At 44.0% G+C, this 20,417-nt stretch overlaps 1 protein-coding gene across 1 annotated transcript; it reads left to right on the top strand.

Annotated features, from left to right (window-relative positions):
• The first annotated feature begins 10,252 nt into the window (after positions 1 to 10,252).
• Positions 10,253 to 18,793, top strand: cbx4 (chromobox homolog 4 (Pc class homolog, Drosophila)). Its single transcript, XM_044051152.1, has 6 exons — positions 10,253 to 10,734; positions 11,115 to 11,554; positions 11,664 to 11,707; positions 12,315 to 12,380; positions 14,335 to 14,401; positions 15,821 to 18,793. Exons 2-6 carry the CDS (start codon positions 11,486 to 11,488, stop codon positions 17,234 to 17,236), a joined length of 1,662 nt encoding a protein of 553 aa, XP_043907087.1. The 5' UTR covers positions 10,253 to 10,734; positions 11,115 to 11,485; the 3' UTR covers positions 17,237 to 18,793.
• The last annotated feature ends 1,624 nt before the right edge of the window (positions 18,794 to 20,417 follow it).

The following is a 20,417-nucleotide window of genomic DNA, read 5'->3' as shown; positions in this document are numbered from 1 at the left end:
CTGGCAACAAGTCTCACTCAGGAAGCAGACACTCTTCTGTCTGTCAAACGTCGAAACACATCTGTTCTCGCTGGCTTTTCACACTGTAAGACAAATTTGGTTTAGACTATTTTAATTGACCCATTTAACGTTTTTATTGTTTTATTACTATTAGTATTCATTTTATTGTACATAATACCTTTGTCAGTTGCAATTGTTGTTTTATTTTTTTTTTTTTTTATATATGTTTGGCCTGTTCAGGACTTTTGGTTTTGGTTTTTAAATGTGCTATAGAAATGAACTTAATTTACTTACTCTGAGGACATTGATCTACAAACATTTTAAAAACATTTTATCACTTTGAATGTTTTTTTCCAAAATGAACAGTATTTTATTATATCATGGGTATATTTTGCGTTACCGTAATTACGAAATAGTTGGTGCTATCGGGAAAACTCCAATGGTTTCTGAAAGCTGGGAAGTTGCATGTTAAAGCCAACGTGTGGTTACTACAGTAATTTCACTTGCGCTGTTGCAGGAAGCCAGCGAATCAATGGCTTTGTCACCAGAGAGTAGAGAGGGGGAAAGACGCCTGTACATAGTTTCCATTTTTTGACCGGTTTTTGCACATTGAGATGTTTTATACTGTTCAAATTTCTAATTTAACATGCAAAATTATTCTCAAATATCCTACAAGAAAGGTTTCAGGTTCCTACAGCTGTTTTGCATGTGTTTCCCTTGTAAATTCAACAGTATTGTTCCATGATAACGGGGCTTCTGCTTTCTTAAAACCATGACGCATTCATGATTTTCCTAGTCAGAGGCCATTGTCTCATGCTTATGAATGTGGTGCTAATTGAACTGGTTCCTTTCTTCACCATCACACACATGCTCACAGCACTGGAGGCCCCACATGCTCAGAGCTTTATTTTCAAGCCTGCATCACTGAGTAAATTTACATGCATGTGAAAAATCTGATTTTAGTCTAATACAATAATTCAGATTTAAGTCCAATTAAAATTGAGCCAGTCTTAGTCGGACTAGCATACCTGGATAATGCAAATCATAATCCAATTACTCCTGCATGTATACGCTTAGTCGGGCACTTGTCGTGCACCAAAATGTCCGTATAAACTGCTGTACTGTTGCCGGAACTCATATGGCAGTGGTGTCTTTCTTCAGCCAACAAAGCAACCACACGAGCCATGCATGCTCCATCTAATTTGCATCACAATTAACCTGTACAGCAGATACCAAACATACAGAACGATCCATTTTTGGTTTTCCTGCTGTTTTAGTGAGACTATGACCTTTGCTCGATTAAACTGTGCATGTCTGACTGTGACTCTGTAGCTTCACCCATTCAAACATCGTGCACAAACAGTACGTGTCATTTTGCTTAAGGTCTGGGGGAAACCTGTTGAGAGTCGCTTTGCACTTCCGCAAACTTCCTGAATACAACCTCATGCAAGTTTCCATTGTAGTCTTCTTTGTTTTCTCTTTTGACCAAAACAATGTCTACATCACGTGGACCCTCGTGGACCTCTGTGTACATGCACACGCAGAATATATGACCCAGCCTTAGATGGACTTTTGTTGACAGGTCACCAAATCACAGGTGTAAATGATCAAATGGTTGACGGTTGAGTTCCATTGAGTTCACTGTCACACTGACCTGACTTACGTAAACAGAACGGAGCAGAGCCGCTGTCTTTTCATGCTGCACAGTTTGTGGCTGCCACATAAAATGAGAAGCTTGTCTCACAGGATGCATCATTTGAATTCAATCTCCAACCTCTCTTTTTGTCTGTCTGCATTGATCTGACGTTCAGGCTCGTGTTGTGCTAAGGCTTTGAAGGCGATGCCACCCAGAGAAACAAAAAGACTAACCCTGTGCATGTGCTGTTATATGTGGTAAGTCAGAGCCGATTCAGTGGGAAGCTTGAAGATGAAGTGCGAGTGTGAGCTCAAGCTCAGAGGTGTTAGATTGATATTACACATCTCTGCCCTTCTGTCTATGTGTGTATGTTCTTGTATTTGTTACCTGTCTAGGACCTTTTCTGGCATAAACACTGACCTTGTTAGGAGTCCTCATGGAAACCATAGAAAACCTGATCCTACTGAGGCAGAACCTCATGGTTAAATTTAGGGCTAGGATTTGAATTTTGGTTAGGTTAATGTTAGAGTGAGGCATTAACTGGTTATGGTTCAGGTTAGGGGGTTACACTTTGTTTAGGCTGTGTCAATACAGTGTCCTTAGAACCCTGGAAGAATAGCTGCACAAACCTGTGTGTGATTCTGATTCTGAAATAGGATCTCATCTCTTCTATAATTCACTTTTAGCTGCATCACTAGCACCGTGTGTGTATATGAATTCAAACCTACCTCACAGAGAGAGACAGAAAGGAAGAGCATCCAGCACCGGTGTGATGCTTTTGCAAAGGTGTGAAGCACATCCTCAGATCTGTGGTGTGGTACAGTAGCACAACACAATGTTCACGTCTATCAAATGCACCTAACCTCTTTGTCAGCGCCGGTTTGTGTATATGTGTTGTTGTTTACATGTGTATACGGAAGGAATGCTTTTGCAGACAAGACAAAGTTCAGGCGTGTTATCATATCGTGTCGTAGGATAAAGGTTTATTTGCAGCTTATTGTTCTTATGATTTCAGTCACACTCTGTGTCTCTGATTCATAAAAACAAGAATCCGAGGTACATCAGATTTGATGTGATTCACACCGAAGAAACAGGATCACACTGACAGCTTGTTAGTCATCGGATCTTCTCAGAGTGCATAAACACAAAAGAGGCGTTTTTTTTATTTTTTTAGGAAAAAAACAAGGCCCAGCCTCAACCCAAGAAGTTTGGCGAGAGCCTCACCCTCACAAGAGCTCTCCAACTTGGTACAGAAGGAAGACAACCTTCCCTTTGTCAGTGTGGGAGCGTGGGTGAAGCCGAACAGTCACAAACTGTTACTTCAGCTGTCACCATATCTGGATGTGAAGTGTCACTCCCTCGTCTCCCACCCACTGCCTCCTTATCCTTGCACATCAAAGGCTATTGGCTGCAGCGGTGGTAGGAATGATTAGGCAGGATTCACGACCCTCCCTCCTCCTCCAGCAAAGCCACACCAGGCGTGTGGTGAGTCACTGAGCGATTGCCAGTCGTGTCAGTGATGAAGACGACAGAGGAGGCAGTGACAGGCAGAGTGGAAAGTGTAAACAAAGAGGACCTGCCGGTGCCTTGCCTTTTGATGTCAGTGTTTTTGAACTTGCTGCAGATTAATTTCCTTGTTTTTTTTCTTTGATTCCTCTTCTTCTCGTCCTCTCGTTCCCCCGTGCATAAAAACATTCCTCACTGTAACCATCCCTGTCTTCTGTGCCCAGTAGGAAACAGCTGTCCAGTCTATAAGTCATGATAACAACCATCTTCCTCCTTTCCCTCGACCCTCCCACTCTCTCCCTCTCTCACACACTCACACACACACACACACACAGGAGTGAAAATCCACCTCCTTGCTCAGAGCATGATGTCAGACGTCTGCAGGCTGACAGTTCTTGCCATGGGAAAAACACTCTTAAATGCACATCAGTGAGTGTGTGCACACTCACCGCAGGGATCTTGCCGGCACACCAGCACACTCATCCACATGCGCCACATATGTGTGGAAAAACAGACAAAACAAAAGCATCCACATCTGTAATTGAACTCCACACACACACACACACACACACCAAAAAGCCCATTAAGAGGAAGGGGAGAAAACCCCCACATTTTTAAATAATGCAGAGGATTTATGGCGTGATTATGGATTTCATTTGACGTAATGATGATGAGAAGTTCTGCATTCAACGCCACAAATGGCACGAGTGATTAAACATTTATTTTTTTTAAATCCATCTCTCTGTTTTTGCCGAGACTCCAGTTCAATTCAGCCTCCCATCCTTTAGGCCGCTCTATGAAATGCCCACTATCCCCGTTTGGCCTGCGGTATTGATTTGCCATTATGTTGTATGGGGGAGAAAATCTATGGCTCTCCCTTTAAATAACCATCACATGAAGACAAGAGAGATATATCACGGAGAAACCATATCGAATTGAAGCACATGGGACGCCCAGCGTAAGCAAGGCAATCTTCTCCGTGCCTCTTACGTCTGACAAAGACGAAGCTGGTGAATTATCTTAAGCTTTGCTGAATCAGGCTTTTCCAAATACTCTGATCTTGGCTATTGTTGTGAGGAAGTCCTCTTCACACAGAGTCTCCTTTAATAAATCTGCATATTTTCATATCACCACCCAATGAGCATAGTTCTGGTTTGACCAAAACTTTTTCCCTTTGGTCAGATGAAGTTTTGATCGTATGTGGGTGGAATTCTGTTTAAAAGTAAAACTTTATATATTTAATATATATACAGTCGGCTTCTGGATTTCAGAGACTGTCTCAACGTGTAGTTAAGAGCCGCTGCACTCCATAAATTAAAGGAATAGCCTTTTCACATCTGTCGCAAACCAGAACTCACGTTTCCATCTGTATGAGTTAATGAAGAGATCTTATCCTAATGGGATTACAGTGTGCAGTTCGTCTGCAGGGTGCATCTCTTGTTGCGTCCAGAAATGCATTTTCAAGTCACTGCTAAATCCGACATAATGCTTGTGTCTGACTCAGTCAAAAGAGAGGACTGTCTTATGAAATTACTGTTTTCACTGTAATATACTCTTTGTGTTTCTATTCCTTCTCGGGAGCTCAGCAAAGAAAGTCTGTCTGTGCTAAAAAAAACAAAGCTTTGAACTTCAGCCAAAAATCCTCATAGTAGCTTAAATACATTTTATAAACACTATTTGAATCAAAGGGGTCCAATTACAGCGTATTCCACCTCTTCCAACGCGTATATGACACATGAATATCTGACCTAATCACTCAGTCATCCACAGCAATTCATCTTTAGTTTGCCTTGTTGTCTTTAAAGTGTATGTGTATTTAACCTTTTGTTGCCGTCTGCAAAGGAAATGAAAGCCCCTTGAAATCGGCATGTCTCCACCTCATTAAATAGTAATGACTAAATAAGCCCCCAAAGCTATATAAAAAAATAAAAGGACATAAAAATCATTTAACTCATCAAAATTGTCTGCGTGGGTGCGGTTTAGATCGAGTGGGTAAACAATGCACCGATTCTCTATTGTAAATTCAAGTATTGCTTACTTTTTAGCCACTGTAGCCAAACCAGCTTGAATCATAGATAGATAGATAGATAGACAGACAGACAGACAGACAGACAGATAGATGTGCAACAGGCACTTGTTCCCCTCCTCACTCAGATAAAACATGTTATTATGTGATTATTGGCTGTATCAGTGTAGGCACAACATCTTACTCACGACTGACACTAACAATGCACTGACATCAGGATGTCACCAACAACAGAGGGCGAACAATACAGGACACGCAGCAGACAAAGGGCTGCCTGTGCTGTTGTGTTCAGGAAGAGGCCTGTTCTGCTCTGATGTGGTGAGCTGCAGTACCTGTCACACGCACACACACACACACACACACAGTTCCTGTGTTGAGTGTATGATGTCTAGTGCACGTGTTCAAGACAGGGCGATGAGTGACACACACACACACACACCCTGCCAGACCTACTTATGAGTCCTGACATACTTGCCATAGGCTACGTGTGTGGGAGAGAGAGGTGATTATACAGTCATGCAGGTCTTGTGGCATGTACTTGTCAAAGTTTTCTATAATGTAGGATATTTTCATGCAAAGACAATCACACGGGAGCTTGAAAAACAGCTTGAGTTATATAAGAAGTAGAGTGAATTTCATTATTTCTTTCTTTATTTTTTTAAACTACCAGGAGTAAATGTGAGCAAGCAAACAATAGATACCATTGAGCAGCAAAGTCTTTGTACATGTTGTGCGTTCAAACTGCTGTGGGTGGCAGTTTCTGCCATTTTTGCAAGGAATCGCAACATGCCCGCTTGGTTATCTCTCTAAATTTAATACAAATCTCAAATCCCTGTTGTGCTCTTATGCTCAAGTGAGGAATGCTTGCTTTATCTCCCAGCTCCTCCTCTGAAGCTTCTTCTCGTCGCTCTCTACTCAGCCAATCAAACCCCAAAGTGAATTATGAAAAAAAAGAGAGAGCGATGCAGTGGGGTGAACGCTTGCGTGGCTGAATTTCCATATAGATAGACGAGCACATTAAACTTGTCTATCTGTCCACTCTTCTCCTTATTATGTTTTGATAGAGAGATGGCAGCTTCATCTACATCCTCAACTTGCACCCTTTCTCCTCCTCCTCCTCCTCCTCCTCCTCCTCCTCTCTCAGTGTGTTCCATGTTTCTATCTGCTCTTGACACTTGATTGTCTCTGAACCACCGTTGACCCCATAAAGAGGAACCTGCACCTGGTCCTCCTGCCACATTTGCGGTGTAGATGTCCTTACAGCTCTATCTCGCCTATTCCACCCCTTGTAAATGCTACAGTTGACAATTCCACAGTGGTGAGGAAAATGGGGAAAGAAGAAGAGGGTGTGTAAAAAAAAAAAAGAGAGAGGGAGAGGGAGACTGCCTTCCAGGCGTACATGTAAATTAAAATGCAATTAAAAACAGGCAAATAAGCTGTTCCCAGGAGATGAGGAAGGGAGGAGGGAGGGGAGAGGGGAAAAGCGAGGAAAGGGCTCTCAGGATAAGGGCCTGTGTCACTCATCATTAGCATGGCATTAGACTGAAGGGAGCTAAATCTGAACACCGGGTCACAGGCACAGGCTGTGTTTGCTGTAGCAAGGTCTCCACGGCGATGAAAATAACCACACCATGCCACGAGGAGGGAGCAATTTCTGCCACAGATAAGAAAAATAATAACAAAAAAAAACTATTCTGTGGATTATTCGGCTATTGTTCTCTGAAGCGTCGATTCTGTGCCTCACGTACAAGCTCACTATTGTGATTTCCTGTACAATGCTGTGGAGTATCTATCATTGATGGCAGTGGATGAATAATTCCAAAATGGAGGAGCACAGTGAACTCACAATTGTGGCTCTCTGCTGTTAGAACTCAAACATCCATGGTGTGCCCCTGAACACACACGCTATGCTGCTGCAGCTCAATACAGTATTGACAAGCCGTGGAAGTGCGCCCGCAGATTCTGCCAGAATTCCACTGCACCACCTCCTCCTCCTTCCACTGAGCCTTGGCCTTCACCCCGATACCACCCCCTTAGAACGCCTGCTCTCCCTCTTCCTCCTACTCTTCCCACTCTATCTCCCAGGCTCTCAGCTCCCCCATCCACCCACCTCCTTTTCAGGCTCCTGGGTTAGGTGGTGGGGGTCAATGTGGGGAGCGTATGGTGGCGGTGAACCCCACACGACGGCAACCTTGCAGGCAAGCAGGCAGTGAGGAGCAGAGGAGGGAGGGGGAGGGCACAGAGAGGAGCATCCCTCTCTGTAGACCTGTCGTCCTAGAGCAACAATAGCCATGACAATGACACTGGAGGAGGAACACACACACACACTGCCCCAACACACACACACACACACACGCACACGGCTCACACCTCCTCTTCATAGTGCATTAAAAAGCTGCTGCATCAAGATGAATGGGCCCTTAATAGCTTTCATTTGTTACAATTATCATAATTAAACATATGTCAGGGACAGACAAAGGAAAGGGGAGACTTCTGTGTTAACACCTGATGATGAAGAAGAAGAAGAAGAAGAAGAAGAAGAAGAAGATTGGGGTCCATGCTTCCGACAGTTCAAATATAGCCTTGTGTATAGTAATCATACGGCATATTTACAGTCGCTAATTAAAGATCTCCTTGTGTTTCCGTGATGTTTCACAGCACCAGTGTGAACCTTGAGTCTTTCTTGCCATGTTTCATCTGTGTGTCCTTGCTACATCAGCCTGTTTGATAGTGGAGCTTAATGACCGCCCGCTGAGCACTGCCAGAATGACTGTAGGGCCCTCTTAACATTTTTGCAACACTCCCCTCGTCTCCTCCTCTCCACCCTGCCCTTGCATTCTGCCCCTTAAACCAATCAGCTCTTTTCTTCCTCGTTACTGTGGAGAAATGAATCGGCTGCTTGGCAAAGGCCTTTTACTCCTCTCTCTGTCTTTCTTCCCTCCCTCTCTCCTGTCTCCTTTTTTTTTGTCCCTCTTGTCCTCCCTCTTTGCACCACACCTTATTCTTTTCCTCTCCCTCTGCATCAATCACACATTCCCAGCAATGCCCCCCACCTCCACCTCCACCACAACAACCTCACTTTCCTCTCCATTCCCTCAGTTGGCACTCCTGGCACTGTGGGTGGTGGGTGCCAAGGAAGGGAGGCCTCCTAGCTCCCAAGCCTCCATTTTGTGGATTGCTCCTTGAGCGAGCCAGTGTGCAGGCAGAGAGACAGAAAGAGAGAAAGAGAGAGGAAAGAAATTGGTGTTGCAATGGAAAACAGTCATGCGGCTGAGTTCAGTGTGCTTCCTGCAGCGAGCGGCTCAGAGATCATGACTTCACCTGACCCCGAGACACATTTACACCCACATAAATACACACCACTGACATTCTCACAGTCACTCACAATCATCCACTTTCAACTATTTCACTGTGCGTTCTCTGCAAAAACAAAAATGCACATTCAAAAACCTTCACCTCACAGGAATGACACAAATTGTTTGGCCTCAAAAACATATTTTGTAGCCCTGACACAAACAAGAACAACCCTGTTGTTGAAATAAAATTACGCCATAGGTTGTTTGAGAAAAGTCCCTTTCAAACAAGAGATAACGCTGACCCTGAGTTTATCCTCATGTTTTTGATAACAACTCATGTGACCTTGACGGCCAAAGCAAGGACAAAATACTCTGGGTTTCTGCTACAATAAAAAAAAAGCTCAGTTTGTTTCCCAGAATGTAGGGTTAGTTTTTAACAGCTTTAGGTACAGAAGCAAACGAGATTCTAATGTTTAAGACGATAAAGAGAAAATAATTACTGATATTTGTTAACCAAATTATCCACTAATTCTGATTCTCTTAAACACAAACACGTGATCTTCCGTGCGCTTTAAATTCGGATTCTCTTAACTGTCGGTAATCGAACCTCTCAGATTGAATTCAAATAGTGAACAAGTGCACGTGAACGAGTGAAGACACACACACGCGCACACACGCAGCTCCTTATAAAAACAACTCAGACGAAATTAAAATGACTGGTTTGTAATTCCTCAGATTCATGAGCAATCTGACTGCATCGGAACTCGTCTTCCTGCGCGCGCGGTGACGCTGTTACGCTTTTACATGACAGTCGTGTATGACTGAAGACCCTTTGAGCTGAAAGCACTCATTTTGGGTCATCTCTTCAACTATATGTGCAGGTTGTTTTATGACATCGAGCTGTGATCAGACGCTGCACAAGCCCATAAAATGACTCAGAGGGATTTTCTAAATGATCATCCGTGTCCTGACGCAGACACCTTTGCGTTCCTCCACCCGTCACAACCAAAAACACACAATGAATCATAATTTGTATTTTGGGTACCTGTGAGTAAACAAAGCTGAGCGTGAAAGCCTGCAGTTCAGATATGTTCTGCGCTGCTGTTCCGCCCTGCATGCGTGCTTATGTGCACTTCACTTCTTCCAGATCGTGTCAAAGACAATATGATGTTTGAGGAAACGACAGAATATTGGTGTCACTTCATCAAAAGCGCGTTTGTTTGTCACAAACTTAAATTCTCTCTCTCTCTCTCTCCCTCTCTCTCTCCCTCTCTCTCTCTTTCATGCTGTTGCTAGGGAAGCAGGGCGTATGCGCTCCCTGGCCGCGGCTGAAGGGCACAGGAAAAAACAGGAATCGTGCGAAAATACGACGCTTTAATCGAGCACATTCGGATCCCACGGAGGGTCGACCCCCTCCCGCGCCCATTTCACGACCCACACTCGAGAATTAATGAGTGCAAAATGTGATATTTCGGCGCTTTCTGTCCATTACCTTATATGGCAGGGCAGGGATATATCGTGCCTGTATTTAATAGGCTGGCCGCTGCCGCTCTGCTTGGAGGCTTCATTTTAACCCTTGGGTTGCTGAATTATTTTTGGAGCAAGAGAAGCGTCGGTTATTGCACCCATTTTAACTCTTTTTGTGCTACTCGCGCGACACATTGCAGCGGGTGGCGTCGTTTTGGTGTGCAAATTACGCACAGAAAGTGGTCATTTACGCACGGGCGCGTGTTTTCTCCCCTGTTTCTAATTATGTTCCCATAAATTATGTGACTTAAAGCACGGCTGACATTTACAGCGCGGAGTACATACTCTCTGGTGTTGCGGTTTATGTTGTTGGATTTAAACTGTCATGGTGCAGATATACAGTAGACCTTCTATAGATATACGTGTCACGAAAAACGGTGGTGATTGGCGGTGTGGAAACAGGCAGAATGAGAGAGTTTACCATTACGAAGTTGCCACAGGTATGCTGAAGGCTGCAGTGCGAAAACTCTGCCGTGTGTCAAATTAATGCCAGTTGAGCCCAAAGGACATGGCACTGGTTTTGACGAGCGCAGAGTGTGTGACCTATATTCGAATGGCGGCGCAGATCGAAGTGTGAGCCTCAGCCTGTACTCATCTACAACTGTGCAGCTTTAAGGGGATCGGAAATTCAAATAAAGGGGAACTTGTTTTCCGTTCGTGTGCCAGACTCAGTTCAAGTCATAAGCACACTGTCACATTAAGGAAAAAACTCTTTCTAGAACTGCTTTGTTTGCTGCGTAAAGGTGAGTTCAGACACAGGTGGGGATTCCAGCTCTTTGAAATGAGGATTTGCTGCATTAAACTGTTGCAAAAAAAAAATCCAGCTCAAATTTGTTGCCAGTTTTTTTTTTAGTTTAGGATAAGTTTTAGATTATATTATAAAAAAATTTCTTGGACCATTGTCCAACACATATTTGTACATACATGATCTGTGCTTGAATGAATTTCAATCTTTCAAATAAAAAAAAGTATCTTCTAATGCACAGTTGGAGAAGGAGAGGGGTGTGTGTGTGTGTGTGTGTGGTACAATCACCAGCCTTGTCATCGAACCCAACGAAACAACTGCATAAGTGGTCTGTCTTCGTATCGTGACTGTAACGTGGTGATTGATTTTAATTTCCAGATATCCTTCCCGCAGTCCAGCACTCACGGGATAAACCCCAACCTCTGTGCAAGGTCTCCACCTCCCCCTCCCCTCCTGACGTCATGCGCCGAGCTGAAGCTATTGCACGAGAAGAGCTGCTCGCAGCCGCAACACTGTGAGTATCTCTGTGCTCGTTGCCAGGACTGTGGGGTGTGCAAAGGAGTGAGAGAGAGAGGGAGAGAGCGAGCGAGCGAGCGAGGAGGAGGAGAGGTGGAGGGAATACAGTTGGATTTGGATACAACTGGAAAACTACCAAGCGCGCACTGCACACACCAAACGGAAAGCACATCGACGGCGCGTAGCCCACATTTCACCTACTCCCCGTTCGCGGCCGTCGGATTCAGCCGAGAATGGAGCTCCCTGCTGCCGGAGAGCACGTCTTTGCAGTGGAGGGCATCGAAAAGAAGCGCATCCGTAAGGTAACAGAGAGAGAGACAGCGAGCACGTTTGCAGCGTCGCTGCGGACGTTGAAATGTTGCGTTTGACGCGATCCTCACCCAAAAATGTTGTGCTTCTCCACAATGACAGGGCAAGATAGAATACCTGGTCAAGTGGCGAGGCTGGTCTCCCAAGTAAGTGTCTACAGCTTTTTCTGCAACGTCTCACATCATTTACATGCATTGCAAAAATATCAAGTGTTTGGCTTTAAAAAAAAAAGGCGCAGTTACAAAATGCGCGCGGGTACAGTGTGTGTGTGTGTGTGTGTGTGTGTGTCAGCGCGGTCGGTGTGTGTTTCAGTGCATCCGCGGATGCCTTCACTAATTTATGCGAGGGAAGGGGGAGGCACAGCCATGTAATCCCGTTTTAATTATTTCTGCTCTGCCAGCGAATTTACGAGACAGTGGTGCTAAAATGGCCGACTGTATGCTGCTGGTGCTGGAGGGCCGTTTGGAGACACTTTTTGTTTTTAGGGTTTTTTTTTCCTGCTGTGCAGTTGGATCATGTGCTCGTGGTTGATTTGCTGACCAGTAGTTGTTATTCACGATCCCGCAAATGCAGTTACCTTTGACCTTGAAGTAAAAAAAAAAAAAGCCTCAGATCATTTTTTTTCCCTTTTCAATTAAATTGGACCTGCTTGTCTAGTCTGTCTGCACAGTAATGAGGGAGATATGTTTACGTATGTGTTTATGTGAGTGAGTCAGTGACAGCTCTCTGACAGTTGTTTGCTCTCCTCTGCAGATACAACACATGGGAGCCAGAGGAAAACATCCTTGACCCGCGGCTCCTCGTCGCGTTTCAACACAGGTGAGAGGGATGTGGACTTTGGACGAGGCCGCTGCAGCCTCCAGTTCAACCATGACCTAATATGGGCATGGGAGGAAGGGGCGCCACAGTTACTATATCACCGATCCCTGCCGCCCCTTTGCCTATAGGTCTATCTTCTCCATGGGGAGGAAGAAATGGATGTGAATGGTGTGGATTCCTTAATCAGGCTGACTGGATATGTAAATGTGCATGGGTGTGTGCCAAAAATAGGCAAATGACAGCAAGTTGTAAGGAATCGGAGTTTGCGGTGACGTAAATTAGAGCAGAAGCAGTCGTCTTGTTTTCATAAAGTGCATGGCAGGCCAACACACATGGACATGTGGTGTTCTGCATGTGGATCAAACGGCAACCATTTGTTTGTGATCAAATCTTTACAGTTGGGTTTCCTAGCAGCCCCTAAGGCCTGAGCAGGACAGGTGCTAATTCAGCAGCTGAGCTGCTTTGACTTGATGTGCAGTACAGGAGCACAGTGGTTTGTTGTTGGGGTTTTTGTACGCAGGCCAAGCTGCAACCTGATGGGATTTCCATCATTACCAGAATATGATCTGCAAACAGACTGGACGCCATGAAACGGCAGCATTTATAACCGAATATTCCACCTTGGGTATGCGACTGACAGCCAACTTTCAGTCTGGGTCAACAGTAGGCTTAATAGAGGCCCCTAAAATAATCACATATAAATGTCAATCCCAAGGGTTGGGGTGTTAATGAATACAAATGATGCTGTCCTCTCAGCCTCGTGGCATGTGCACAACATCATCTTGTCTAGGTTGCTGGACCCATGAGGCCTGTGTGATATAGTCTCTCTGTAGGCCACCAGGCCTAAAGACATTATGGCTGGGGAAAGGAATTCGCATTTCTGAAAAGGCTAATTGACACGCACTGCTCTCTAGCGTTTCCAGTGTACCGCTCTCATATTCCCCTGCAGCCTGCCTGCCTGCCTGCCCGCCTGGCTCACTGTGTGTGTGTGTGTGTGTGTGTGTGTTTGTCTGGCTATGTGCTGATGGTCATGGAGCGCTGCCTCTGCGCTGTGTGTGTGGATTCCACTCTGCTCCCAGAGGATGGGGGAGGGGATCCAACAAGGGAGGCTGTAATAGCCAAATCTTCTGTGAATAGGGGTCACCCCCGTTTGGACGCCGCTTGAAATCGCACACATTATAGCATTAAAATGTGGACTGTATACTGTGGCAGTTTCCTGGCTGCTCTGACACTTTGAACATCTGCAGCAAAGGCCCAACAATGGGGTGGGTTTACTCATGCCCAGTTTTCACCCACCGCTGGTTATTTATGTGCCGTTGACGAGTCAAGGTTTATATCAAGGAGCAATATTTCATAGCAAGCCTTCTACTGCTTAACACAGCTATCATAATGTTTTTCCTCACTCCTCCCTCATTAGAAAACTGTGATTAGTCTGATATTTATCACTCTACACCTTCAGAGTGTAGGCCTCGTGTTGCCCAAGACATGGTGGTGTGTGCATTCTTTCAACAGCAGCATACATCCCAGAGGCACAGGCACAGTGTTGTGTTTATTCCATTTCATCCGTACCTCATGATCCTAATTAGACGGTAAATGTAAGAAGAGGAGGTTCTGCTGCGTTGGAGAGGATGTTTTTAAAAGACGAGGGGAGATTCTGCCTGCTGTAGCCGTAATTAAATCTCTTCCGGATAATGAGAATATGGAATGGGCCGATTACCATGGAGAGCTATGCAAATAAGGACCATAATGCTTTGCAGCGGGGTCACATGTGGGCATTCATTAGTCCTCCAAATCAAAATTCCACTTTTGACCTCGAATAGGTAGAAAAAAAGAAAAGAATGAATTCTCCAAATGTCGTGTAGCTTTCTCATGTGTTGCAGTTTGATTTTTTTTAATGTAGTAAGGTGCAACACTGTCAAAAGCAAGAAAATGTAATTATCTTTTGTTTCCACAGAGAGAAGCAGGAGCAGCTGATGGGATACCGAAAACGGGGGCCAAAACCAAAGCATCTTCTGCTCCAGGTAATTATTATCTTCTGCTACGGTTCGGCACCAACATGATAGTGTCTCTGCTTCTGAAACAGCGCGCTGTTTCAAGTTTCAGTCAGTGAGGATCCAAAAACAAGGGGGTTTCTGTCAGGTGGTTTCAAGCTGCCATCTTTATAGTTGAGGATATTTATAGATTTCTTTGCGAGAGATGGAGAAAAGGGCAAAGGGAGGATGGGGTTGTACAGCTGGATCTCTGTGTGCACTAATAATGAACCAGGTTTGTTGCCTCAGGTTACATAAGCACTGGGTGGCTGCACCAATCTTTTACCCACATGTTCATTATTTCCGTATGCTAAATAGCTTCATATGCAAAGCACTGTTTTTAAAGGGAGATTGTGAAGTTTCTTTTGTAGTGAGTCAGTATCTGAAACATACAATGTTTTCATTCATCCCCCTGTTTATAAATGTTCCCCAGACAGAAATAGATGAGGCTGAAAGTAGCAACTCTATTCATGCCTTAGACTATCTTAGCTCAGGCCTTTTGCAGAACTGTATCCAGAGCCAAATGTGATTATATATTCTGAGACTTGGAGCTGATTACTATGCAGTGTCACTCCTTAAAGAGGCATACCTCTCTGCCAGAGTCACACGTGGCCAGCAATCATGGATGAAGCGTGACATGTCCGGTGGCACTTCTGTGACCTAAGGTCACAGCCAAAGTGTCTTGAGCGTTCCGCTGCGGTGCCCCCCTGACGGCCCAAGGGGTCAGTCTGTACAGGAGGAGGGGGAGGGGACAAGATGGTGGGGAGGAAGGTCATATGCTGAGTCCTGCTTGGTTGGTTTGTACCAGTTTCTGCTTCACTTCCTCCTCGTCGTACACGCTCCTGTATTTTCCGATTGTGCGGATTTGAATATTTTGTCTGTAGCACATTTTAGCAGCCGCGAAAGCTTCTTCTAAATAAACATTCCGCCCGCCATGAGAGAACTACTCTTTCTCTATTAGGACGGTTATGTAACGTCTGTTATGTCTGTGGAAATAATCTGATGCTGAGGCTGTTGCAGTGTCTTCAGGATTGTCTCAGCTTGGACTTAAATATGACACATTTATTCCAGAGTGAGGTTATGAAGTATGAAATGAAAGAGGGGTAATCAAAGGATGGTTTGGTCCTAATCACGAAACTCTCGATTTCACAATGAAGTGAAAATGTGGATATGTTCTTGTAACTTTTTTATACTTTATCTGCACTTTACTTACACTTTACCTTTTTTACTCTCTTTTAACTTTTATTTGCTGTTGTGTTGTTTCTATATCTGAAATTGTCTTTGTAACTATTTGTAACTATCTACACTGCTATCTTGACCAGGAAGTGATCTTGTATCTCAATGGGACCTTCCTAGCTAAATAAAGAAAAGGTGAATCTTAAACATGTTGTGTTTTGTTTCTTCAATCAGGTGCCCTCGTTTGCCCGAAGGTCCAGTATCCCCGCTGGTTTTGAGGACACATGTCAGGATGCAGAAGGAGGCTTCAAGTCAGATCCTGTCCCGGTCCCGCGCCCCCAGCCTCAGCAGTACCAGCTGAACAGCAAGAAGCACCATCAGTACCAGCCCAGCAGCCAGGAGGTCCCTGCTGATCAGCTAACCAATGGAAAAAAGAAGTTCATCTACCAGCTAAACAGCAAGAAGCACCACCATTATGAGCCTGACCCAAATATGTACGACACACAGGCCTCGAGACTCAAAGAGGTGGTCAAAGTTCAGGAGCCGGCCTGTAAACAAGTAAATCCTGGCTGGAACTTACCACTGGCACTGCAACAGAAATGGGTTCGTGACAAAGACACAGGATGTTTGAGTAAAGTCAAAGAGTTGGCAGTGGAGGTGAGGAAACCGGCTGTCAAAGAGGCTGAGAGCGAATGTGCCCTCAAACCCAACCCGAAAGACGCAACTCTGCCGTGTGCTATGAGCAGCAAAATGAAGATAATCAAGAACAAAAACAAGAATGGACGTATTGTGATTGTCATGAGTAAATATATGGACAGTAACAAGGTCCATGGAGCGAAAGGTAAACACGGGGAATCGTCAAGCGAAGAGAAACCTCAGAACACCAAACCGTCAGAAAACAATCCAGCACACAGAACCAAAATGGTGGAGTACTCGGAGAACGGTATCCCCAAAGAGATTTGTAATGGCAGCTCCCCTCCTGCCGCAGAACATCCGACAAAATGTTCCCCAAAGGACAGACATTTCTCCAAACCTTCACCAAGCACAGCAGAGGAATACAACACTGAGGTGGCTCGAGGTCAGGCTGACCTGCCGGATGATTTACCGCTGCAGCTGACTGCAAGCTCACCTCCAATGTCCTGGGCTGTTGACGCCAACATCCTGACGCCGACAGCGGTCGACCAGATTAGGATCCCATCCTTTCCTAGTGACCGCAAGCGAAAGCTCTCAGATCCTGTTGAGGAGAGGAGTGTTTCTAAAACTTACCTGGCCTCCAGAAGCTTCAGTGTGCCCAGCACGGCCGTCGCGCCACCTCAGGATAAACCAATGGACCTCCACTGTCGTGGCCGACGCCCTGGCTCTGCATGCACATACGAGGTTATGGACTCCGGCGGCCAAGAGGAGCCGATGGATCTCAGCTGCCCAAAGACTAAGAGCCAGGTGGAGCCAGAAATACAACCGGAGCTGGCACCGGAGGCGGAGCCTGCTGTCACAGATCCTCCACCTGTGACAGAGGACACGCCGCAATTCACAGAGAAATCTAAGGAAGCGCCTGTCAAAACAATCTCTCCATTTATGGGAAATATCATCATCACTGACATCACGACAAACAGTCTCACTGTGACGTTCAAGGAATACGTATCTTTTTAAGAAAGTCTCGGACTTACGGGATGATCCTGTCAATATGTGCATATGTAAACATGTAACATATGTAACATCAGAATTTTGTATATAAGGAAATTTATAATTTATCATTCAAATTCAATATGTTTCTTATGATGTTTTATACCGTAATCTCCTCTGTGATGTTGTAGCCAAGAAAGTGCCCTCGAGGATTTGAGTGAATACATTCAAGTGGATGTATCCCACTCAAAAAAAAAGAAAAAAAAAGTCTGTTTATTTGTCATATGGAGCTTAATGGGATTCTCTTGCTGTTGTTTCATACTTGTACCAAACTTATAGCCTGAGATGTATGAAGGTTTATATGTATTTTGTATGAATAATATCTTATTTTGGTCCCAATAGAAGGTAGAGAGGAACTTACGATGATCTAAGATCAAACTGAAAGCACTTAATTCCTTTTTCTTTTTCTCCTTTTTTTGTCAGTGTCAATAATGGAGATTTTCTCTTAAAGTCTTCTTTCAATTCTTTATTGTTACTCCAGACACTTTCATTCAGTCTGACTCGGTATTTCATCACAAGCTTTGTTTAAGGTGATTTCTGATGAAAATAAATAGCCAGTACATGAAAAAAAAACAAAGTAAAAAGTGTGGCGTGCACTCTGCTATGTCAACAGCCTTTAAGGAATGTCCCGGCCTTTTTTGTTCATCTCTTCTACTTGTTTTGCTGTCGGTATGCAGCAAAGCCATCGGTGGGTCTGCTGTCACAATCAAATTAGTACCGTTCTGCACATTTATGGAACAAAGGGTCAACAGCATTAAGAAAATGGTGTCATTTATCAAACTTGTACTTTACCTTTAAGAAGAGGTATTGATTCTTACCATAACAAGGCTGTGTGATTTATTAACGTAGTGTTGACCTCACATGTTGCTGGAGTTAAAATATCTCCTTGTTGCTTTTGGGACTGTCCTAATGATGCACAGATTAACAACGATCATCTCATTTTGCTATTGAACCTCATCTTGTGATCTGAAGAACACATACGACTGCTATATGTTTAATGGAATGCTACCAGGGTCATGGATGGAGTATGTTACACGGGATTAAATGTGAGTTGCAATGCGGAGGGGTTTTGTATTTTGTTACATGCAATTCCAGCGAGTGCAAAGCTGTTTTGTTCATGCTGCTGAAACTTCAAACGTCAAAGCTGTTGGATGTAACCTGCATTTTTAGTCTAAATTGCCTTCCATGCACAGCTAATGCAAGACCAGTGAGAATGCTAAAATATTAGAATAATAATTACGAATGAACTAATTAAAAAATGAAATGAAGAGTGTGTATTTATTGACATTTAATTTGTCATTCAAAACTATTACAGGACGTTTGCTCCATGTGATTCCACTGAACCGGTTTTTGTTTCTGACTCAGTTTGGTACTTTTTTCTTTTGCCAATTCGCTCTTGCACTTGGTTCACGGTGAAAAGGATTGTTATACAGTATGTTTTTACCAGGAGCTGACTGACTTACTGCTTACGGCACAGCTTATTTGATGGTATGTTTCAATAAAAGAAAAAAAATTGGCTCTCTAGATATAGGCTTGTTTGTTTTTTTTTTGCTGCACTGACACTAGGTGGGGCAAACTGGCTGCTTTGTGTGTTGAAATAATGAATTCCTCCTTCTTCTTTTTATAGGCAAACATTTCATAGTTTGTTCTGGCGTTTCAGTAAAAAAGATTTATGTATCATTGTTCTGCAGTTCCTCTCTGCACACGGAGAGGAAGAATAGAACATTAAGTGCTAGAAACTCTAGTTGTGAACCCACGAATAGGAAAACAGATCATGTTGCATAATCACAAACGTTCCTGCACAAAGGGCCCTCTGTATTGCATAACTGCACTGGTCACTTGTATCATCAAAACCTTATCAGGGCATTGTTTTTCTTCTGCGGGTCAACTTTGAGATGGAGTGTCGACGCGCTGCATCTCATGTATGTACATATTATGTAAGCGTCAGATTATAAACAGAGGAAAGGCTTTGTGGAGACTTGAGGACTTGACTGTGGGTGTTCACGGCAGCGCGACAGGGTGGGGAATGGTGCCAATTATATGACATTTGTATACAATGCGTCTGCAATATGCTCAGTGACATTTAGCACAATGAGTTAAGTGCCATGGGAATGTGTTTTCTCTCTGCAGGCCTGTGTCACTGTGACACTGCAATTCTAGCCCGCATTATTTCCACACACTATGATTTAAATAGATATATCTAGGCATACAGAGCTACACACACATTTGTGCATAAATTTGCTTATATGAATGAGCTGTAATTACTGACCTTTCCTGACATTGCTAAATGTCTTCCAGCTCTAAAGGGGATCATTAAAGGCCTGGAGCACAAGCTGTGCTGAGGAAAGATTTACTCTGTACTGTTGTGAATGACAGAAAGGCCCAGGAATGTGTGTGTGTGTGTGTGTGTGGTGTCTTCCTGAGTTCTATCATGGGAGCTGCCCATCAGAGATGCTCATGTACCAAGAAAAAAAGCAATCTCCAAGAGGAGGGGAGGGGAAAGAAAGAACGTGTTGTTTGGGCCATTAAAGGATCGCTGCACTGTTTTAATGTGCATTCTAATGATAACTTAACAGTCTGAAGCCGCCAATGATCAATCTTTTCAGAGTTATTTACAGCAGAAAGGGGCCTCTGTGTTCTCTGACGTTTAAATCAAAGCAAAGAAATCATTTTTCCCGTCTTCAAGGCCAATGGTTTGAAACTCTAGAGGCGCCACAACTGTAGCACGGAACAACAATGTACGCAGAGGAGGATCAGGGATGTGTCTGTCCTGATGTTACAATCTCCCCCACAAAAATATAAATATATATCACCTTGATGATTGAATCATTCTCAATTCTCGATTATTTATTTCTTTATAAATGAAACCTTATCTCGACTTTCCTTGTCTGGAATTCCGTCATGGAAGTGCTCACATAACACGCTGTGGAAAATCTGATAATTAAATTTAACTCAGTATGATGGGAATTTGTTTTTACGGAAAAAGACTATTTTCAGTGGACATTTGAAAGAAAGAAAGAAAGAAAGAAAAGGGAAGAAATAAAGAAAGGAAGAACCAGGGCCATAGGAGACGCGCAGACGTGTCTAAAACTGGCAGCAGACGTGACGCAGCGCATTTTTTTACCTTGCGAAACTCACTTGATATGAG

Source organism: Solea senegalensis, linkage group LG19, assembly GCF_019176455.1.
Source record: "Solea senegalensis isolate Sse05_10M linkage group LG19, IFAPA_SoseM_1, whole genome shotgun sequence".
NCBI lineage: Eukaryota > Metazoa > Chordata > Actinopteri > Pleuronectiformes > Soleidae > Solea > Solea senegalensis.
This window is presented reverse-complemented; position numbering and strand designations above follow the sequence as displayed.